This window comes from Drosophila gunungcola (genome assembly GCF_025200985.1).
Source record: "Drosophila gunungcola strain Sukarami chromosome 2R unlocalized genomic scaffold, Dgunungcola_SK_2 000012F, whole genome shotgun sequence".
Lineage (NCBI taxonomy): Eukaryota > Metazoa > Arthropoda > Insecta > Diptera > Drosophilidae > Drosophila > Drosophila gunungcola.
In genome coordinates this window covers 385,226-406,431 of record NW_026453170.1, presented here as the reverse complement: position 1 = coordinate 406,431, position 21,206 = coordinate 385,226, and the positions used below count along the sequence as shown (strand labels likewise).

At 45.4% G+C, this 21,206-nt stretch overlaps 3 protein-coding genes across 6 annotated transcripts; 1 reads left to right on the top strand and 2 right to left on the bottom strand.

Annotated features, from left to right (window-relative positions):
* Window positions 1–816: 816 nt before the first annotated feature.
* Window positions 817–2,169, bottom strand: LOC128255906 (glyceraldehyde-3-phosphate dehydrogenase 1). The gene has a single exon (XM_052985772.1). It carries the CDS (start codon window positions 2,092–2,094, stop codon window positions 1,096–1,098), a length of 999 nt encoding a protein of 332 aa, XP_052841732.1. The 5' UTR covers window positions 2,095–2,169; the 3' UTR covers window positions 817–1,095.
* Window positions 2,170–7,526: 5,357 nt separating this feature from the next.
* On the top strand, window positions 7,527–15,612 carry LOC128255901 (DNA polymerase zeta catalytic subunit). Of its 2 annotated transcripts, XM_052985763.1 has the most exons (12): window positions 7,527–7,718; window positions 7,783–8,012; window positions 8,073–8,317; window positions 8,371–8,618; window positions 8,675–9,119; window positions 9,185–9,304; window positions 9,356–9,781; window positions 9,838–9,931; window positions 10,612–10,704; window positions 10,766–13,501; window positions 13,561–14,655; window positions 14,721–15,612. In XM_052985763.1, exons 1-12 carry the CDS (start codon window positions 7,587–7,589, stop codon window positions 15,334–15,336), a joined length of 6,480 nt encoding a protein of 2,159 aa, XP_052841723.1. In that variant the 5' UTR covers window positions 7,527–7,586; the 3' UTR covers window positions 15,337–15,612. The 2 variants fall into 2 exon arrangements, with proteins under 2 accessions (XP_052841723.1, XP_052841725.1); XM_052985765.1 differs by lacking the exons at window positions 7,527–7,718; window positions 7,783–8,012; window positions 8,073–8,317; window positions 8,371–8,618 and having other exon boundaries at window positions 8,948–9,123.
* On the bottom strand, window positions 15,369–21,160 carry LOC128255903 (protein kintoun). 3 transcript variants are annotated; one of them, XM_052985766.1, is made up of 5 exons: window positions 21,011–21,160; window positions 18,062–19,464; window positions 16,875–17,910; window positions 16,680–16,812; window positions 15,369–16,138 (listed from the first exon to the last, which is right to left on the bottom strand). In XM_052985766.1, exons 2-5 carry the CDS (start codon window positions 19,290–19,292, stop codon window positions 15,971–15,973), a joined length of 2,568 nt encoding a protein of 855 aa, XP_052841726.1. In that variant the 5' UTR covers window positions 19,293–19,464; window positions 21,011–21,160; the 3' UTR covers window positions 15,369–15,970. The 3 variants fall into 3 exon arrangements, with proteins under 3 accessions (XP_052841726.1, XP_052841727.1, XP_052841728.1); XM_052985767.1 differs by lacking the exon at window positions 21,011–21,160 and adding an exon at window positions 20,282–20,538; XM_052985768.1 differs by lacking the exon at window positions 21,011–21,160 and adding an exon at window positions 20,286–20,538.
* Window positions 21,161–21,206: the final 46 nt, after the last annotated feature.

Sequence of the window (21,206 nt, the reverse complement as noted above, 5' to 3'; positions counted from 1 at the left end):
GACAAAAACATATGCGACATGTTGATTTTTTCTTTTCACTTTGTTAACAAAAATATTTATGTTACCTATCTGTAACAATCAAATGAAATAAAGAAAAATTTAAAAAGGACTTCCATAGTGCAAACCCCCAAGCGGTAAACTTTATAAAAATTGTTAAATTTCTTAACTGTGGGAGACACAGGCAGACGTGGTCGTATCGACACCGCTCTTTAATAAAAACTTAATATAATTATTTGTAACCTGCCCAGCTTAATTACTTTTCGTTTAACTTTTTGAATGTGGCGCGCTTTGCAGCCCTGGACGAAATAATCTATTTGATTTCTTCCAATCGAAAAATTGTGTACATTAATCAAGTACCTTTGCAAGCCGCCTATGACCTTTCATGACCTTGTGTATACAAAGCAAAATACTTTTGTATACAAATGTGCAGGTCGATAATTTGCAAGGAAATCCTAAGAAAATTTACCGCTAATTGGCGATAATACCAAGATCATGAAACGGCTATCAAAATCAATTTTGTGCTCAACTGGCCATAAAATAATGTGCCGAGAGTAAATCGAAGACAAAACAAACAGCATCCTAAAGTGCAGCGATAAGAAAATGTTTAAATGTTTGCATAATCTGAAAAGTTCGGGTTTGCAGAGTTTGCATATAAATAGAAACGTTGTTCCCTTTATTTTTACCATCCGTTTGAGTTTGTGCTGGCTCCACCACATGCATTTTTATGTATGTATATACATACATGCATATATCTTGGGGAATCTTAACGGTGGTGCCCTGATGTAACCTTCCCACGACCTTGGGCTTACACAAGCATTCAACTATGCACATAATTTTATTTTTCAATAGCTGGCGTTTGAATACAGTAACAGAGCAATACTTTATTTAACAGCAATAAATATATTTGTGTAGGTTATATTCGTAATATTTAAATGTTTGCAATGATTCTGGTAACTTTTGAGAGCCAACCAAAAAAGCCTATTTAATGGTGCATAGTGCCGAATTTCCGGGGCGCACTCTACCTGGGTTATAGTTATACAACAGACAGTGATTCCTGATCCACTTGCACGCCCCGGGTTTGTACGATGGTGGCATTTAGTCCTTGGACTGCATGTACTTGATCAGATCGATGACACGGTTGGAGTAGCCGAACTCGTTGTCGTACCACGAGATTAACTTGACGAACTTGTCGTTCAGCGAAATGCCAGCCTTGGCGTCGAAGACCGACGAGTGGGTGTCGCTGAGGAAGTCGGTGGAGACGACCTCCTCGTCGGTGTAGCCCAGGATTCCCTTCAGCGGACCCTTGGAAGCCTCCTCGACCTTAGCCTTGATCTCGTCGTAGCTGGCGCCCTTGCCCAGGCGGACAGTGAGATCCACGACGGAGACATTGGGCGTGGGCACGCGGAAGGCCATGCCGGTCAGCTTTCCGTTGAGGGCCGGGATTACCTTGCCCACGGCCTTGGCGGCTCCGGTGGCGGCCGGGATGATGTTCTGGGCGGCGCCACGGCCGTCGCGCCACAGCTTTCCGGAGGGGCCATCCACGGTCTTTTGGGTGGCGGTGGTGGCGTGCACGGTGGTCATCAGACCCTCGACGATCTCGAAGTTGTCATTGATGACCTTGGCCAGGGGAGCCAGGCAGTTGGTGGTGCAGGAGGCGTTGGAGACCACCTTCATGTCGGGGCTGTAGGCGTCCAGGTTGACGCCGCAAACGAACATGGGCGCGTCGGCGGATGGGGCCGAGATGATGACCTTCTTGGCACCGCCCTTCAAGTGGGTGGACGCCTTGTCGATGGTGGTGAACACTCCGGTCGACTCCACCACGTACTCCGCGCCAGCGCTGGCCCAGTTGATGTTGGCCGGGTCGCGCTCGCTGAAGACGGTAATCTTCTGGCCGTTCACCACCAGGAAACCTCCCTCGGCCGCCACGGTGCCCTTGAAACGACCGTGAGTCGAGTCGAATTTGAACAGATACACCATGTAGTTGACATCGATGAAGGGATCGTTGACGGCCACCACGGAGGCGCCCTTTTCGACGGCGGCGCGCAGCACCAGACGGCCGATGCGGCCAAATCCGTTAATTCCGATCTTCGACATGGTTAAATCTCCGCTTGCTTTTCACTTTTCCTCTCGTTCAGCTTCAGCTCGCTATTACGACTGCCACTTTTTCCGGAGAGGAGCTTTTTTCGCAATATGCGGGCGGGGTGGGCGGTGTGTGTGGGGTAGGTACACGTTAGTATTTTGCCCGCAAGCTGCGAAGGCCACACTTCAAAGCTATTTACATGTCGTTCGAAAAACATCGATTGAAATCGGATTTGAAAAGATAACAAAAACGAAAAAAGTTTGTAAGGTTTTCACTAATTTTATAAAGATTGGTGTATGGATTATACATATCTAAAGAGTAAACAAGTTTTTTAAGGATTATTTTCATAAAAAATTTAATTTCGTGAAGTTGAAATGCTGTTATTGGAACCCAACTTCGGTAAGTTGAAGTTGTAATACCCTTGCAGTCAAGAGATTATTATATTAGGCAATAAAAAAACAATAAGTTCGCATATTCCATTAAAATCAACATTTTTTTTTTAATTTAACCAATAGTTTCTATTTCAGCTACGTGATATATACGTCCTTTCGGAAAAGTATTTTAAAGGGCTTTACACGGGTACATTTTTTTTAAAAATCGATTATTTCTGGCCAATCGATGGTTTACAATTTCAAAAATATCCTGTGAAAGCGACAAGGTCATACCTAATATAGTTATTAAATGGCAGCGCTCTAAACGAATTCACACGGACAAAAGTTTAGGCTCAATTTTGCGAATAATGACATTTTAGAAAGTATACACTCATAGAAAAAATTCCCAAAATTTAGAAATCTCGCCTTTAAATCGGCTTGTCTTTGATTCAATGACAAAAATTTCTTGATTCAAGAAAAAATTGTAATTAAAAATGGAAATCCTTTCTGATTGTAAGCTTTTAAGAAAAAAACTTTCTTAAAAATAGGAAAAAGACTTAATTTTGTTTTTTTTTCGGACGACAACAGCAACAAAAATTGTATAGTTTTTAAAGGTGAATTTGCCTTTGAGTTCCATAGAGCAATATCCCTTAAAAATAGAAAACCAGCCTTTGACTTACAAAAGCAATTCGAAAAAAAAAGAACGGTAAAATACGAAGTAAACGATGTCAGTCGGATGACTTTGCCGAAAGCTCAAAGGGCGTTCGGCTCAGCAAAGTCATTCATTAGGTTTTTAAAGGAGAAATCGCCTTTGAAAAGCAGCATTTAACTGAGCCGATTAATGGTAGCCTAGCGCCTAGGTTGCCTGACCAGAAATCTGAGCAGCACGAGTTAAACAATTAAACAATTTCTGAATATATAGTATCAGATTCTAAAGCAACTCTGAAAATATATGATTGTGTTGATTTTTTTAACATGTCTCGTCCAAGCTGACGAAACAGTCATACTTTCGACGTTCATTCTTTGAGTGCGAACATAGCCTAGTGTTACAATGTCCAACTCCCGCGCGGAAGGCCTGGGTTCGATTCTCTCCGACGACCAAATAAAAATGTGAGTTCTTTTCAAGTTTTTGGTATTATTTGTGCATTACAATGTTCTAATGTTAATTTTAAAAATCATGTTTATCTATATCATCTTCTCCCCCTAGTTAAAGTTTAAATTAGATTGCATGTGTGTTAGCTAGCGGGGTTTCGTTTGTGTGAGTAGTTTGCACGTCGAAACTTGTCAGTGTGTGTATGTCGCCTACTGAAATTTCATACAAATACTGTTCGTGTCGCGACGCGTCCTCTGGCAGAACTCTGACAAATTATCTTATTTTTAAGAAATATATTTTTTGCTTTAAGAAATATTTTTTCTTGTTTCAAGAAATATTTTTTCTAAATTTAAGAAATATTTTTTCTTGATTTAAGAAATAATATTTCTAGACTTAAGAAATTTTATTTTTTGGTTTAAGAAAGGAATCACCATTAATTTAAGAAAGAAATTTTCTTCAAATGAATGCGACTCGCCTTTGGCGAAAATTCAAAGGCGATTTTACTAGATTTTAAGGAGAAATTTCTATGAGTGTAGGGCAGAAAATATCTAGACGTATATGTAGTTAGGGAAGGACAGCTGGACGAAAAGAAAACAGTACAGATGTTTAGATTTAAGATTTAAAGAATTAAGAATTAAAGAACAAATCTATATTAATAACATAAAATAATTGTGGGGATTTCTTCCGATGAAGGAGCGGTAGGGCCAAAAGCCCAGGAAGAAAGAGAACCCGCCCGTTGTTCACGTTCCCTTTGTCGCCTACAAGGGTGATCTGGACTCGCATCGCATTCACGACCCGTTAGCACCCAAACCTTGCGCAAGTGCAAGCGACTGATCATCGATGAGATCTCCATGGTAAACGGTCAGTTCTAACCATGTTTTTGCATACTATACGCTTTGTTTAACATTATTTGACCATCCAGTAGGCTTTTAAGCCAGTAAAATACCCAGAAACAGCAAGAACTTGATAAAAATCAGATAAGTCTTTAACTTTGTAAGATAACTATTTAAATGGCCTTATTTATAATGAAAAAATAGATATTTAGATCAGTAATTTTTTCAAACATAGTTCTTGAGGTTCTAGTTGACTGGATAGTTTTTTTGCAAAATGTAATGTTTTTTAAAAATAATTTTTAAGCGAACTGCTCCCATACTAAATGTTTGTATTTTAATTGTTCGTCTTGATTCGCTTAATATGCTAATTCTCATTCAAGAATGGTGCAGAAAAACAGTTATCGGACTTTAAGGGAAATGTTTGACTTTTGTTTAGTTTCCCTCAGAAAAAATAATACTCAAGAAATGGACACCACCATGGTTCCCCTAGGTCCCAAAAACAAGGACAAGAAGCCAGGAGACGCCAAGCCAGCGCTCTGGCCAAGCTGAAAAAGAGTCTCATGAACAAGCCGCTCGTCTCGATTAGCTGAGCACGCAAATTAGGTTAGCTATATAGTTGAATTATAAAGGGTTTTTCAATAGGAGCGCTTCAACTTTTTTTTTTGAATTAAACACAAACGGTTTGACTTTTCAACTAACTTTTCTTTTTATTATCGTATTTGAACTTATACATTTAATTATGAAACTCGATTTCTTTCGCACGACCACCGCGTGCACGTTTTACGAAGTCCAATCGTTGAACCCAATTTTCAACCACTTTTTCGCATAAATCGGTCGAAATTCCAGCATTTTCAAGTTCAATTTTGGCTCTGAGCTCTTGCAACGTCGCCGGCTTATTGGCATAGACCAATGACTTCACGTAATCCCAAAGAAAATAGTCTTGAGGTGTCAAATCAAGATCTTTACGCATAATTCGACACAATGACGTCACAGAAATGCCCAATTGATGCGAACGTCGTGTGAGCGACACATTCGCGTCTTCTTGAACTGAAGCGCTGGCGGCTGCGATGTTTTCATCACTTCGAGCACTTCTTGCTCTCACGGCCACCGGAACATTATGTAGCGAAAACGTAAACTCAAATTTTTCCACTAGACGGACGATTGTCGAAAGGGCTGGCTTGTTAAATGGACCGTAAAATGGCCGTAATGCTCTTAAATTAGCAGCAACAGAACGATTATTTTGATAAAAAATTTGCACAATTTGCATTCATGTTGAAATGTATGTATACTAATGAAGTTTCATACATATGTCAAGAGAACAAGGAAAAACATGGCGTCGTTCGCCGTCCCTATCGAAAATAGGTGAAGCGCACCTATTGAAAAACCCTTTGATATAAACGAAAGCCCTGTGCGAACTTCACAACTAACTAATATTATTACGGAGGAGCCCCTTTCGACGGCACCAGTTAATTCCGATCTTTGACATGGTTAAATCTCCGCTTGCTTTTCACTTTTCCTCTCGTTCAGCTTCAGCTCGCTATTACGACTGCCACTTTTTCTGGAGAGGAGTGAAGCTGAAATGTTGTAATTGTTCCCCGACGGAACCTAACTTCGGTAAGTTGAAGTTGTAATACCCTTGCAGTCAAGAGATGTATTCGAAATGATACAAAACCACTATATTAGGCAAAGAAAACGATATGTTCGCATATTCCTTTAAAATCAACAACATTTTTCAAAATTTAGCCAATAGTTTCTATTGCAGCTATATGATATATACGAATGTTTGGAAAAGTTTTTTAAAGGGCTTTACCTGTGTAAATTTTTTTAAAAAATCTGTTATTACAGGCCAATCGATGGTTTACAATTTTAAAAATTTCCTGTGAAAGCGGCAAGGTCATACCTAACATAGTTTTTTAATGCCGCTCGCAGGCATACACTGCTGCTCCTGAATCTTTAATCGAGTTTTTCTCGAAACTACATTTGAGATTAAATTTAAGATGATTGAGTTCTTAAATGGGTCCAATTAAAAAATCTTTTTTTTAAAACAGACGCCATTTTGTTAAGGTTTGATATTAAATTTGGGTAATTTATTTAGCATTCATAATCTTTTTGAATTTTCGATTTTAGCCACTCTTTCGACTGGAATCATGTCAGCACTTAAATAACTTTAAATATTTCCTATATTTTCGTGGGTTACACTGATATAGCACTCAACATGATTAGTACTTAAATAAAAAAGAAAGAAAACTTCGGCAAGCACAATTTTTTATACCCCTCCAGCTAATACCAAAATTAAATTTTCTTTACAATATGTGAATTTTGAATTATTTGCGTACACACAAAAATGCACAAAACTTCTGATGCTCAATTTTGTGACCAAAAATTATAAAGCTTTCAACTTAATAAACACACATTTTAAAATTGTTGCCAAATTAAAAAAATTAATTAATTAAAAAAGTAATTATTTAGCTGGAAAAATTATGTCAAGGAAACAGAAAAAGCCACTTAAAATACCTGTTTAACGATATATAGTAGCTTTAGTCGTGGGCGTGTGAAATCTAGCTTTTTTCAAGCCGTTGTCCCGCTAAACTAGCGGGTTTCCAAAAAGTGGTAGAGCATGCCTTCTTCAGCGCGAGCGAAATTAAAACCAGAATACAAAAATGCCCCAAAAGTCTTGTTTTTTTTTGCTCCTCCGGCCCCAACAGCTCCTATATACTTGTATATCTGACTGAAATTATAATACCCTCTGCAAAAGTATAATAAATGAAAAAAAAATTAACTTTTCTTTTTTTTAATTTTTTTATAAAATGCTTTTGAACAAGGTAATGGTTTAAAATTCAGAATTACGCTATTAGCTTTATTAAAAAAAAACGATACCATATTGCTGCCATAAAAACGATTGAGTAATTGAGCTGAAAATCATCACAGCTTCAATGTTTATTTAAATGTTTGTTTTATTAAAACGCGGAGATTTTTTGTTGATTTTTCAAAAATGTAGAGATATAAGAGCAGTTCAAATGGTTTTGCGCCAAGACTGTAGGGATGCACTGAAAAACCATCGGCTAAATATCGATAGTGATGGCCTTTTCGGGAATACCCCGGATGTGTCGATTGCGGAATCGATCACGATTGGTCACTCTGTTTTGAATTGAATTCAATTGAATTGAATCCTCCGCGACAATAGCTAGAGATGTCCATGTCCTTGTGAAATGGCAGCTGCAGCAGAGGGAATCGATGGCGTCTACTCCGTGCGCCTGGTGATCGCGGATTTCTACATGGAGAAGCCGCAGTTCGGCCTGGATCCCTGCTACTCGGAGCTGCGCGGCAAGGAGATCAAGCGGGTGAGCACTATTTCACCACCACTGGTGGTAACCTGGGATAACAAACGACTGCATGCCTTCACAGGTGCCAGTGATTCGAGTTTTTGGCGGCAACTCCAGGGGCCAGAAGACCTGTATGCATGTGCACGGCGTGTTCCCGTATTTCTACATTCCGTTCGACAGGCGCGACTTTGAATCCCTGGAGCGGGGCATCCTGCAGATAGCCATGCACCTGAACAAGGCCATCAACATATCCCTGGGCCAGGCCAGTTCGAATGCTCAGCATGTGTTCAAAATCCAGCTGGTCAAGGGCATGTAAGTGCTTGCAGTGCTTCTCCTCCTTGTCGTGAATCTCTAGAGGCGTTCCATTTGCAGACCGTTCTATGGCTACCATCGCGCAGAGCACCAGTTCCTCAAGATCTACATGTTCAATCCGCGCTTTGTGCGCCGCGCAGCCAATCTTCTCCAGAGCGGCGCCATCCTGAGCAAGAACTTCAGTCCGCACGAGTCGCATGTTCCCTACATCCTGCAGTTCATGATCGACTACAACTTGTACGGCATGAGCAACCTCCATGTGCCGCTGGAGGTGCTCAAGTTTCGGCGCAGCCACGAGGACGAGGGCAAGTAGGCTGCACAACCCGCCTGGCCGCCTCATCTAACCCTTCTATTTCAGTAATCCCCTATGCGAACGTGAAGCCCGCCCAGCTGCTGGACACCGTGAGCGTGAGAAAGGTGGCCTGCAGTGCCTTGGAGGTGGATGTCAGCTCCAACTTCATTCTGAATCGCTTCCAGCTGGTGGCCAAGAGCAAGGGCAGCCACACCAATCCGGGCATCGAGGCCATCTGGAATGATGAGAGCCTGCGTCGTCAGAAACTGGTCGAAAAACACACCGCTGCTGGTGACGAGGAGATGGTTCAAGCGGTACCTAGGTTCTCCTTGTTCCGAAGCTATACCTTAAAGCCATCTTTAATTGCCAGGTTCCTGTTTTGAAGTTACCGCCTACACAAGAACGTCCCCAGATAGAGATTGCCGAGAGCGATGTCTTCTACCGCACCGCCCTCGAAAGCAAGTTAATGACTCTGGAGCAGTCCACACTGTCCGACCAAACGCTGTCGGATCAGACGGCACTGGCCAATGCCACCATGCAGACCACTCTGCCCGGTTCCAAAGAGCAGAGGCGCACTTTCAACCTTCAAAAACTGCTGGCCAATGCGGTCTATCCCGAGGAATGCTCACAGGATCAACAGCAACTGCTGGTTAATGCCTCCTTCATACAAAACCATGTGACCTGCAGCAACAGCAACAATGTCAGTCTACCAGTCCCAAACGATGTGTCTGAATTCATGGACGAAACGATGGTGGATGAGGAGCTCATCCTCAGCCTAACACAGCCGCATGGAACAGTGCCCCACGATGCCACCTGTGGGTAAACGCTTGCCAAAAACTAACTGGCTTCTTGGGCACTTAACAATTTCATTTCTATGCAGTGAGGGAGGAGGACCTGGAACTTTTGGATGCGTTGCAGCTGCTGGAGGAGCAGAACGAAAGCGAATCGCATGTGGATTTGGACAGCTCCTTGGCCCCCTTGTCGCAGAACCACAAAATGTGTAAGTGGAATGGAATACTTGCTATGTTCTGGATATTTATTCTTCTCCTAGACGAACTGAGCCCGGAGCTGTTGGATAAAGAAACAGCAGCTGCTGCTGCTGCAGGATCTCATGCGATCCCCGACGAGGATTGTGACTCCGATGAGGATGCGGAGCAGGGAACCCGACATGACTTTTCCACCGCCCTCGACGACATCAATGAACTACTACTAAAACTAACCCAAAGTCAGCCCGAGCCTGTGGAGTCCAAAAATCAAGATCCCTCAACGCAATTGCCGCAAATCGATGGCGCTGATGATGGCTTGCAGAGAACACCCAAAAAAAAGACCAGCTCCAAGTTGAATTCAAGTCCTCCAAAGACACCCACCACGCCGAGAGGTCAGGCAAGCCTGCTGAAGTCGCCCCGCACACCGAAAACCAGTGCGGCCAAGAAATATGCCCCACTGCCTCTGACAATTGGAAGCAGCTCGGCAAAAAGTGGGTTGAAGTAGCTGCAGAACTCCAGGACTTATAATGTATCCAATCAATTCCAGAAAACAACGAGGAAACCACAGGAAAAGTTTTTAATCCCCGCCTCAGCTTGCAGCTTGATCAAGGACCACAAGTGAGAACGCCGAAATCACCTGGGTAATTTTCCTTCATTGACATTTTCAAATATCCTGTACCATTGCAGAAGAAGACACCCTATAATATATATATATTTTATTAGCATCTTCAGACCCGTCAATCTAGCCATGTCCGTCTTTCCGTCCGTTTGTACGTTAATAAATCGTTTGTTTTTAAAGATTTCTAAATGAAACCTTCCGAAAGGTGTTCTTTTTTTTTGAAAACAATATATAAATCAGAATTTCAAAAGTCCACTTTAAAAAAATCGAACGACAGTAAAGCTGCTTTATGAAATATCCGAAAACTATTAGCTAAATCAGCATAACTTCTTTGATATTTTAAACACACGCATATAACAGGTGATATAAATGTTATATTAGCATTTTTAAAATACATTTTAATTTAGGTAAAGTTAACGGCCTCAAAAAAATCTGCCATAAAAACGATCAAAAAATTATTTGGAAACTCGAAATAACTTTATTTTTAATCATATACGCATTAACATTGGCATATAGTCGTTTTATAAAATACTACATTAATTAAAAAAAATCGTTTAACTATATAAAACAGCTGCCATTGGAAAAATTGAAAAGTTAATCTAAAATTGACTTTATTTAAAGAGAACAGCTCCCAAGGGTTATAAGCTTTGGTTTCTCAATGTTTGTTTCCCCTCCTGTTTAAATCGAATTTATTTTTTGTAGGCCGGAGCTGTCGCTTCGCAGGAAACTGGCCATGACGGAGCTGCGACGAAAAAGTGTCGAGGAATCAAACAGTTTCGTCCGTTTGAAGAACGAGTAGGATTACTGAAACTCCATTGCATACTTAAAGCTGTTATAAACCTTGTTTTCCCGGCAGTTGTACACCACTTCGCAGTACCAGGCGATCGAAACGCAATCTGGACAAAACACACGTGACTTGCTCACTGACGCCGAGGGACAGAAATCCCAGTTTCTCCGACATGTTTGAAACAGCGGATGGCGAGCGAATACCAGAGGAAAGTATTCGTGACCAAACTGAGGATAGTCCTGGGATTAAGGAACGTAGGGAACCAAAAGTCAGTAAAAAAAAACCACGAAGCTCAGAAGGAAACTCTTTGGATGGAGAAAAACCAAGGCGAAGTCTGCGTCATCAGAAGAACTTGATTAATCCAGATGAGTATTTCACAGAAATAGAAAAAACACAGCCCGGTGCAAACACCGCACGTCGAACTCAAATACATAAAAAACCCAGACTTGGAAGTAACTTAGAGGATGTAAATGTTATATGCACGAAAAGTTTCGAACAAAATAATGGAACACATAAAATAAACCCGGTGGAGAAATCATTAGATAATTTGAATACAAGAGATGCAGTGAAAAGTCCCAAACAGAAGCATGAAATAGTTACTCAACAGTCAAAAGAAGTTGTTGAAAAAAACTCAGATGAAATTAACAATTTAAAATCAATTGAGTGCTCCGTCTCTAAGTCGGAAACTTATGGGAACAGTCATGAAGAAGAGGTACAAAATGAACTATTTCAACAGAAACCAGATGCTCTCCACTCCGAAGATCCGGCCAATCCCATTGAGACACGCCAATTAGCTTCAAGCGATGATGAGGCCATTGAATCGGACACAGAGAGCGATACTAGAGTCACCAAGCTACGCAAAACACCCAATTTGAGGAGACTTCGCAGGAGCTTTCGTTCGGAGCTTCTAAGCCAGCAGGTGACTCCAAGTTCAGGCAGAGCACAGCCTGACTCTCACACAACTCCAGAGATAAGTCCCAAGAGCAATGAAAACCACACTCCAGAGCTAATGAGAAGTTTCTACGAGCACTCGCTGATTGTTAACAGTCCGTCGGTCTTTAGCGACATATTGGGTAGTCCCAGTCCCATGGTGTCGTCTATGTCTAACTCCTTTGTGATTTCTCCCTTGGAGCTGCCCCCGTCGTACGATGAAGTGGTTCGTGGTTGTGGCAAGTTGGACATACCGGAGTACGAGTTCCAGAAGCCTTTCTACAGCAAACCCGCCGACGTGAGCAAGGTGACGGAGGTGGGCTTCCTGGTGCTTCACATTCCGGGAAACAAGCTCAATGACTGCGAGCCCTTCCAAAGCGTCCTTGGCAACGACCGTGGGCTGGCCTCCTGGCGACGCCAGCAACTGATAGCTATCGGTGGCCCGGCCATGTTGCAGCGACATCGCGGGGAACAGAGGATGCGGGAGTACTTCGGCAGTGGGCAGAAAGTGGCAATCGAACCTGTTCAGCTAGCACCCACCCGGCAAGAGGCCAAGGTCTGGCTGAAGGCCAAGGAGCTGCTTCGCCAGCGAGAGGAACCAGCGATGCCAGCAGACGACATAGACAGTCCCATTAAAATCAAGCGCCAAAAGATCACCATGATGCTGCAGGCAGAGGCTGGCGACGCTGCTAGTGGCGACGAAGACGCTGGCGAGGACTTCAACTGCAGCCTGAGCCTTACACCCCTGTCCCAAGCTAAGGGTAAAGCCAAGGACACCCCAATAAGTGGCAAAGCCAAGGGAGTGTCGAGAAATCGCCTTCAACGAGGGACCAAGCTGAACTTCAAGGAATGCCAGGAGGAGGAGATCCCAGCCAGCTCGCAGTCCAGCGAGCAGAGCGTCTCCAGTAGTGCTGCCCAGGCGGCGCTGGAGCGGAGCTCCTTCCTGCGCCAGTTGGAGGGCAGTAGCCAGGAGCTGCTGCAGCACGATCTCAGCTTCGGACTGAGTCACGCCACCCTGGACAACACGTTCGGGTTCAAGGTTAACCTGGAGAACCTGCAGCAGGCCAAGGCCGACATCGATTGCAACCACCTGACCATTTTCACACTGGAGGTCTTTGTGTCCACGCGCGGCGAACTGCAACCAGATCCCATGCACGACGAGATCCGCTGTTTGTTCTACGCCATCGAGCATAGTTTGCAGGACGAAGGTCTTCCGAGCAAGGCCTGTGGCTATATCATGGTCAACAGTGCCCAGGACTTGCTCAGTGAGGGGCGTATCCATGGCCTGGATCGGGACATTGAAGTGCAAGTGGTGGCCAGCGAATCAGAAGCGTTCGAGGCACTGCTGGCCTTGTGTGGACGCTGGGATGCGGATATATATGCCGGATACGAGATCGAGATGTCCTCGTGGGGCTATGTGATCGACCGGGCCAAGCATTTGTGCTTCAATATCTCACCTTTGCTGTCACGAGTGCCCACGCAGAAGGTGCGCGATTTTGTGGACGAGGATCGGGAGCAGTTCACCGACCTGGATGTGGAGATGAAACTCTGCGGCCGCATCCTGCTGGACGTGTGGCGTCTGATGCGTTCCGAGATCGCCTTGACGTCGTACACATTCGAGAACGTGATGTACCACATCCTACACAAGAGATGTCCCTGGCACTCTGCCCAGACGCTCAGCGAATGGTTTTCCTCGCCCTGCACTCGTTGGATAGTGATGGAATACTATTTGGAGCGGGTGCGGGGCACCTTGGCGCTGTTGGATCAGCTGGACCTACTGGGACGGACCAGCGAAATGGCCAAGCTCATCGGCATCCAGTTCTACGAGGTGTTGTCGCGCGGATCGCAGTTTCGTGTGGAGAGCATGATGCTCAGGTGAGTTTGACCGCTCTAATCATTCCATTGCATCCTATTGTAATAACCAAATTGTACAGAATCGCTAAGCCAAAGAACCTGGTGCCACTCTCGCCCAGCGTCCAGGCTCGAGCTCATATGAGGGCTCCCGAGTATCTGGCTCTGATCATGGAACCCCATTCGCGCTTCTACGCTGATCCGCTCATCGTGCTTGACTTCCAGAGCTTATACCCCAGCATGATCATCGCCTACAACTACTGCTTCTCCACGTGCTTGGGTAGAGTGGAGCACCTGGGCGCTAGCTCGCCGTTCGAGTTTGGTGCTTCGCAGCTGCGGGTTTCCAGACAGATGCTTCAGAAGCTGCTGGAGCACGACCTGGTCACCGTCTCGCCCTGCGGCGTGGTGTTCGTGAAGCGCGAGGTGCGCGAGGGCATCCTGCCGCGCATGCTCACTGAGATTCTGGACACGCGCCAAATGGTCAAGCAGTCGATGAAGCTGCACAAGGACAGCTCTGCCCTGCAAAGGATTCTCCACTCCAGGCAGTTGGGCCTCAAGCTGATGGCCAATGTCACCTACGGCTACACGGCAGCCAACTTCAGTGGCCGGATGCCTGCGGTGGAAGTGGGTGACTCGGTGGTGTCCAAAGGGCGGGAGACTCTGGAGCGGGCCATCAAGCTGGTGGAGGCCAATGAGGAGTGGAAGGTGCGCGTCGTCTATGGCGACACCGACTCCATGTTCGTTCTCGTGCCCGGTCGAAACCGAGCGGAGGCCTTTCGCATTGGCGAGGAGATCGCCCAGGCCGTCACCGAGATGAATCCTCAGCCGGTGAAGCTGAAGCTGGAGAAAGTCTACCAACCGTGCCTGCTGCAGACCAAGAAGCGCTATGTGGGCTACATGTACGAGACGGCCGACCAGGCGGAGCCCGTCTACGAGGCCAAGGGCATTGAGACAGTGCGTCGCGACGGCTGTCCGGCGGTGGCCAAGATGCTGGAGAAGGTGCTGCGCCTTCTGTTCGAGACGCAGGACGTGAGCAGGATCAAGCAGTACGTGTGCCGGCAGTTCACCAAGCTGCTCTCCGGCAAGGCCAATCTGCAGGACCTGATCTTCGCCAAGGAGTTCCGCGGTCTCAACGGCTACAAGCCCACGGCCTGTGTGCCTGCACTGGAACTCACTCGGTGGGTTGCGTTAAAGTTATTGCTTGCAATTCCGTTTCATAAACATTTCCATTATTCCCCTCCAGAAAATGGATGCAGAAGGATCCGCGACATGTGCCGCGTCGCGGTGAGCGGGTGCCCTTTATAATAGTCAACGGACCGCCGGGCATGCAGCTCATTCGCCTGGTCCGCAGCCCCCACGACATTCTGGCCAACGAGGGCCACAAGATCAATGCCATCTACTACATCACCAAGGCGATTATCCCGCCGCTGAACCGCTGCCTGCTGCTGATCGGAGCCAATGTGCACGACTGGTTTGCCAGTCTGCCGCGCAAGTTGCTGATGACGCCAGCTGTGGGAACGGCCAACGAGTTGGCCGGTGCACGAGTGGCCAAGTCCACCATTTCGCAGTATTTCTCCACCACCAGCTGTGTCATCGATTGTGGCCGCCAAACCAAGGCGGGCATTTGTCCCGAGTGCCTTAGGGATGCCACCAAATGTGTGGCTATGCTCTCGGACAAGACCGCGCGTTTGGAGAGGGGCTACCAGCTCACCCGACAGATCTGCCAGGCCTGTTGCGGTCGACTGGGTAGCCTCCAGTGCGACTCCCTCGACTGTCCAGTTCGTTATGTTTTGGAAGGAAGACGAAGGGAGCTCCAGCAAATCGAACACGTTCAGAAGCTGCTGGAGATTCACTTCTAATGCGAGCAAGCAAACACATACACAAATTCTCATTCATAGGGGATGTATATATATTTTAACTTTCTGCTCGCTTACAAAAGTTAAAATTACATTCATTGCTTGAGCCAGTGATTCTAAACATGTATATAGCTTAGACACTACTTTTGCTATTGGGTGAATCTGTTGCCTGTTTAATACTAGAGGAATTGTTAACTATTAATATTATTTAAACTTATTGTGTTGTGATTGTTTTGTGAGCGATGAGCATGCAGCCAATAAATGAATGTTTACATAAAACTTATAGTTTGCAAACATGTTTTGCAATATGAATGAACATGAATATTTTTAATCATAATAATAGGTTTTTCAGTTCAGCGTAGGATTTCATCTTCCGTTTTAACAATTTCATTGAGTAACCGAATTTAATAACAATTAGTACATGATGTAATGAATATTTTGATTTCTGATTTACCCCTGATTCTTGTTGCCTAAATACAATTCTTCTATGTTTCCAATTGAACAATTATCTTGGATACAAGTCGAATTACAGTATAAATATTTAAAAAAAACATTGCATTTTTTAATATATAAGTGTAGGATAAAAATCTTGAAACATGCCTCTAAAACACTCAAAAAATATGAATATATTTCTGGTTTACATAACATCATCCTCATCATCCATTTCAAACATCATAGCGTTCTTGACATCCGATTCGATGATGTTGCTCTGGACACCTGCTGCTCCAGTGAGATCCAGTCCGCTGTCGTGGAGCAAGGACTCGCCCTTGGGTTTGCTGTTTTTCCTTGATGAATTCTCTTGTTGCTGGAGTGAAAAATAAATGCATTTATATATAGGTTGGAAATGTCTCTGTCACGGCGATGCAAACTTCTAACTGAAATTACAATCCCCTTTTAAGAATATACAATTTAAGGAACATATACAAGTAAAGTGCGGTTGTGAAAAACGCGTGAGATACAAATGGAAATTACTCTTTTTATTACTATTTCTCAAAACTTCACTTGCGGTTTGTCTTCTACAAGGGCATACATTTTCCATTCCCTCATGAGTCCTTTCCAGCTACTTATCAATTAACATACTTTAATTAATTTTCGCAACATTCTTGCTATAAATAGAGCCCACTTCAGCTCTATTTACCTTCCGCACACGTGTAGTACAAAGCGTTGACCAATATTTATGTCTGGCGTCAGGCAAATCAAGCCAAGCTGCTTAATCTCACTGATGGCTACTAATTCAATTAACAAGCTAACAACATAACAGCCTCCTAACCAGCCGGGATATTCGCTCAATTAACGAGACCAGCAAAATCAAGAGATATAGATCAAGATCGGCCACCCCAGCTCACCTTGAGGGCAGTGCCACGGGTCTCCTCGTAATCCACGGAATCCCCTTCGCTGAGGCGACGCTGCTGAGCCCGCAGCTTGAGATCGCGTCGCTTCTGGTTCTTCTTGCGCTGACCGAGGATGCTCGAATCGAGTCTGCCGAGTTGAGTAAATGATTAGATTGCCGGCAATTTGCAGGGGCTTTAGCTGGTACTCACCGGAACACTTGCTTCATGATGTGATCATTAAACCTAACAGTCTTCTTGCAGCTCTCCGAGAGCCCGGCATCGGAACGATCCTCCTCGGGAATCCCGCCGAACGAGTGCGAGAACAGCGAGGTGCCGGAGGCGTCCACTGAGCACGAATACGAGGAGCAGTCGTCGATGGAGGAGCAGCTGTCCGACATGGAGGGTCGCGGTCCATAACGGCTGAATCGCTTGAGGATGCCGCGATGGGAGCCACCGCTGCTATCGTTGCACTCCGAGTAGCTTCGCTGCTTGCGCTGCGGCATTGGCTTAGACATGGCCTTCGCCTGGGGATCAGGATTTCCATCCTGTGGCTCCTGGACGAGAATGTCCTCGCAAGCAGACTCAGAAAATGAACGCTCCTTCTTGTTACGCTTGCGTTGCTTCTTTCCGGGCTTCTTGTTCTGCGTCTGCTGATGGTCCTGCTGCTCGTTTTCGTGCTCCTGATCTGCCTGCTCCACGCCTTGCTCCTCCTCCTTGGTGTCCGGCACCGGTCGAATGGTCACCTTCAGGGCTTGACCCTCCTGGTTGTGCTCGAACTTGATATCCAGCGAAGCATTCTCTTTCTTTGTATTAACTCTCCTTTTGCTCTTCACATTGTACTGACCATGAACTGGGTACTCCTTGAGATCCTTGGCATCTAATCCGGCCAGATAGCTAGCCGGAGCCTCGCTCTGCGGGCTCAGGCACAGTTTGAGCACCACATTGTTGTCCCAGGCCTCCGCCTCCACGCTCTCAATGGCGGAGTCTTCGTCCTCCGTCGGCAGCTCTACGTAAAAAGCATAGTGGGTGGGATAGTAGCCGCTGCCGATGGTGGCAAACTGGAGATGCAGGCTCCGCTGCTCTCTCAACTGCTCAATGGAGTCCGGCTGAACGTTGGGCACGTGGAGCACAAAGGCCATCACATTGTCCAGCACGTTGCAGTCGAACTTGCTGGGCAGCTGATAGAGCACGGAGCTCTTAAGGAACGGGCTGTTGGCGTTGCGCACGGGCGTGGCAGTGGGCGTGGCTGAGGAGAGTACACACAGGGAATTAGGAATTAATCGATAGCTTTACTACTTAGGGACTATATGGATAAAATCCACTTGGCAGCTGATACTGATCACAAATGTATACTTTTTGCAACGACCTAAATTTTTATTTATCATACATCTGCTTACCAGTCTCGGAAGTATCCGCCTTGGAATCGCTGAGTTCGCCATCGGGGTCCTCCTCCACCGGCGACTCGCTGTTGGAATGCAGCTCCACGCCGCTGTCCTCGCGGCTGAAGTGGCGCAAGGTTTCGTGCATCTGGGCCTGCTCCCGTCCGCCCTTCCGGACCACGGGCAAGGTGATGGTCAAACGACGCAGATCCGTGTCGAAGCGCGCACTGCCAGCCTTGTCGTTTACGGCGAAGGGCAGATCCAGCTTCAGGCGGTATTTGGCGCCCTGCCGCTCGCTGAACAGATATACGGACTTCGAGGTGACATCCAGTTGGCACTCGGCCGTGGAGCGCAGCAGCGGCAGCTCGATCTCGACGACAAGGGAGCGTGGCACCGTCACATGCAGCTTGGCGTCCAGCTCGTCCGTGTATTCCGACAAGTCCACATCGTGGCTGTGCTTGATCGAATACTTGGGCACCGAGAACTCCGGCACCGGAGCGGGCTTCGTCTTCATGGGCAGGACGCGGGGCTCCACCTTTTCGGAGGAGGGTAGCTTTGTGGGGAACATGTGCGCCAGGGGATGCGGCTCCTGCTCCTCGCCAGTGGGATTTGCGGCCAGCTTTCGTATCACAGTGGGACGGGCGATGCCCTTGTAGTCCAGCTTGGGGAATTTTAGATTGGCGCGATCCAGAGCCACCTCGAACTCGCGCTCGACTGCGTCCAGTGCCGTGTCGATAAGGCACTTCCGGAACTGCTTGTTCCGCTTGGCCAGGTGCAGGGCGTCCGGATGGAAGACCACGTCGAACACCTTGCAGTGGTTGTTTCTGGCATCGCAGTCATCCCGCGCCGTAGTCTGGGCCATGGGAATGGACCAGCTCAGGCCACGACTGCCGTTCGATGGATCCGTGGCCAACTCATTCTTGGGCCTCTCGACCTCCGTTGAGCTGGCGATGTTGATGAAGCACTTGAGCTCGCCATCCAGTGCCGTCTTGATCACGAAGCCCGGCTTCGGGTGGACGAACCTCACCTCCACGCCGCGCTCCTTTTCCAACTGGATAATCTCCTCTTCGTAGATCTTGCGGTTTTCGGGGTCCTGGATCTCCTCGACGTACTCGAAGAACAGTTTGCGGAACTCCTCCTGGCTGAGGGCCTCCCGGAACCGGTTGAACTCGTCCTTGGTTATGTCGAGCTGCTCATCGTCACGGAACTTTGAGTGTTTATTACGCGGACCAGTCGCGGATGCGGACATAGCGCTTTCAGAGGGACACTTCACTCACGGAGAGATCTCTTGGGGTCTCTTCTCGGCACTTTAATTCACCAATAACAATTTTTGTATCACTTTTGTGGGTTTAATTTGTTGTTTGTTTTGTTTGGGGTTGCTACGATTTTTGACCGGTTGCCTTAGAAAATGCGTTTAGGTTCTGCAAAGTTAGGAAAGTAGAAATAAGTTGATTATTGAGCTGATTATTGAGCTGATTATTAACATAACAAATATCCGTTGGATCACCTTTTAGTGCAAAAAAAAAGCAATATGCCTTAACAATGAACTGAACTGAATGAACTGTTTGATTCGGAAAACTGTCGGTTTGTACATAAATGTTGAATAGAAAAAATAATATCTAATTTTCTATTTTCGGCGTTAGATTGGGATTGGTCCTGATCAAGAATTCATTCGCTTTATAGCCTTTTACTCTAAGAGAAATGTGTTTTTTTATTTTTTGAAAAAAAACTAGACTATATTATAAATCTATTTTCTGTGAAATTTAATATCTTTCATTAAACAACACTCCCTTTAAAGTTTAATTGCTAAGTAGGAGCCTACTTTTACGATATATCATATAGAAAACCCTTTTTGCTATTTGTTTCGCATTTTTTTTTTAACGAACAAATAAGCAAAGCCTTTGTATACATTTGGATGAATCTTACGAAACCTGCTTAAAAGTCAATGGAAACTTTCCAATCGAAACACTGATAAGCCAACTACCAAGTCCCAAGGTTGTCCTAGGTCCTGACTAATTCGAAACCAAACGTCTAAATCACGAAATTCTAATCAGCCAATAAGCAAAAAAATATTTAATCAATGACGCAGTAAGGTCGTTGCCGAAAATCGCCGGGTATTTGCCGTGTTATTGGCATTATGTAAGTGTATAAGAACAAACTGACCACGCGTTATTTTACTTGTCGGCCAATAAATAAACGAACTGCGTAGTTTCTGAAATTCTAGGGAACGCGTTTTACCTACGTGAATTTGTGTTTTGTTTGTGTTTCTGGGAGCGATGCTTTCCCGACCAGAGTGTTTATAGGAATGAGAGCGCACCGCCCGAAACGCCGGCAAATATCGGTGGGGCTTTGAGAGCGAAGAGAGCGGTATCTGCGCAGAGGGGCTGGCTCTTGATAAGCGCGAAAAAAAAAACCACTTGCCCCCAATTGTTTTTGTTTAGCAAGATTCTTCCCCCGCCTCCCCACATTTCCTCCGCCCCCGCACATTATGCGATTTCTGGCGCAACCCAGCTAATTGTACAATAAACCACTATGTATACATATACATACATATGTATGTATGTACAGATAGACAGTGATAATAATTGTAATGTTTACCGACTGTCGAGGGGTACATGTACATATATACATATGGCATTCCCTACTGCGTGTGTATCTCCTCTCCGAGGAAAACGAGGAAAATTATAACAGTTACGTGACCGAACACATGTTTGCGGTGGGGGAGGGGAAAACTCTCGTTTGATCGATACGAACTGAATATAATTGATTTTCGTTGCAAACCGGTCGCTGTAAAGCAAAAAGCCCTTCCTGAATTAAAGTAACTATGTATGTACATAAATTGGGTCTGGAAACTATTTACCTCTGATGGGCGCCTCCATGGGAGGTTCCATGTAAGACAACAACTTACATGCCCTATAAAACGAATCGTTTTATGGGTTTCCCTTAAACAACACGGCCCCCACTCACCTGAATTATAGATATTTATCCTTTTCTTGTTTCAATGGCACTAAATTAAATGTTTATTAAATCACTCGGCTGCTGTTAAATAGATTTTTTGATGGAGTTCGAGTTTGACGTTCTAGAAACTTTTCCGCTGGACCGGCTGGCTGCTCGTGTTTGTGTGTGTGTGCAACGCTTCGGTATATTTACGCAGTAAAATTTG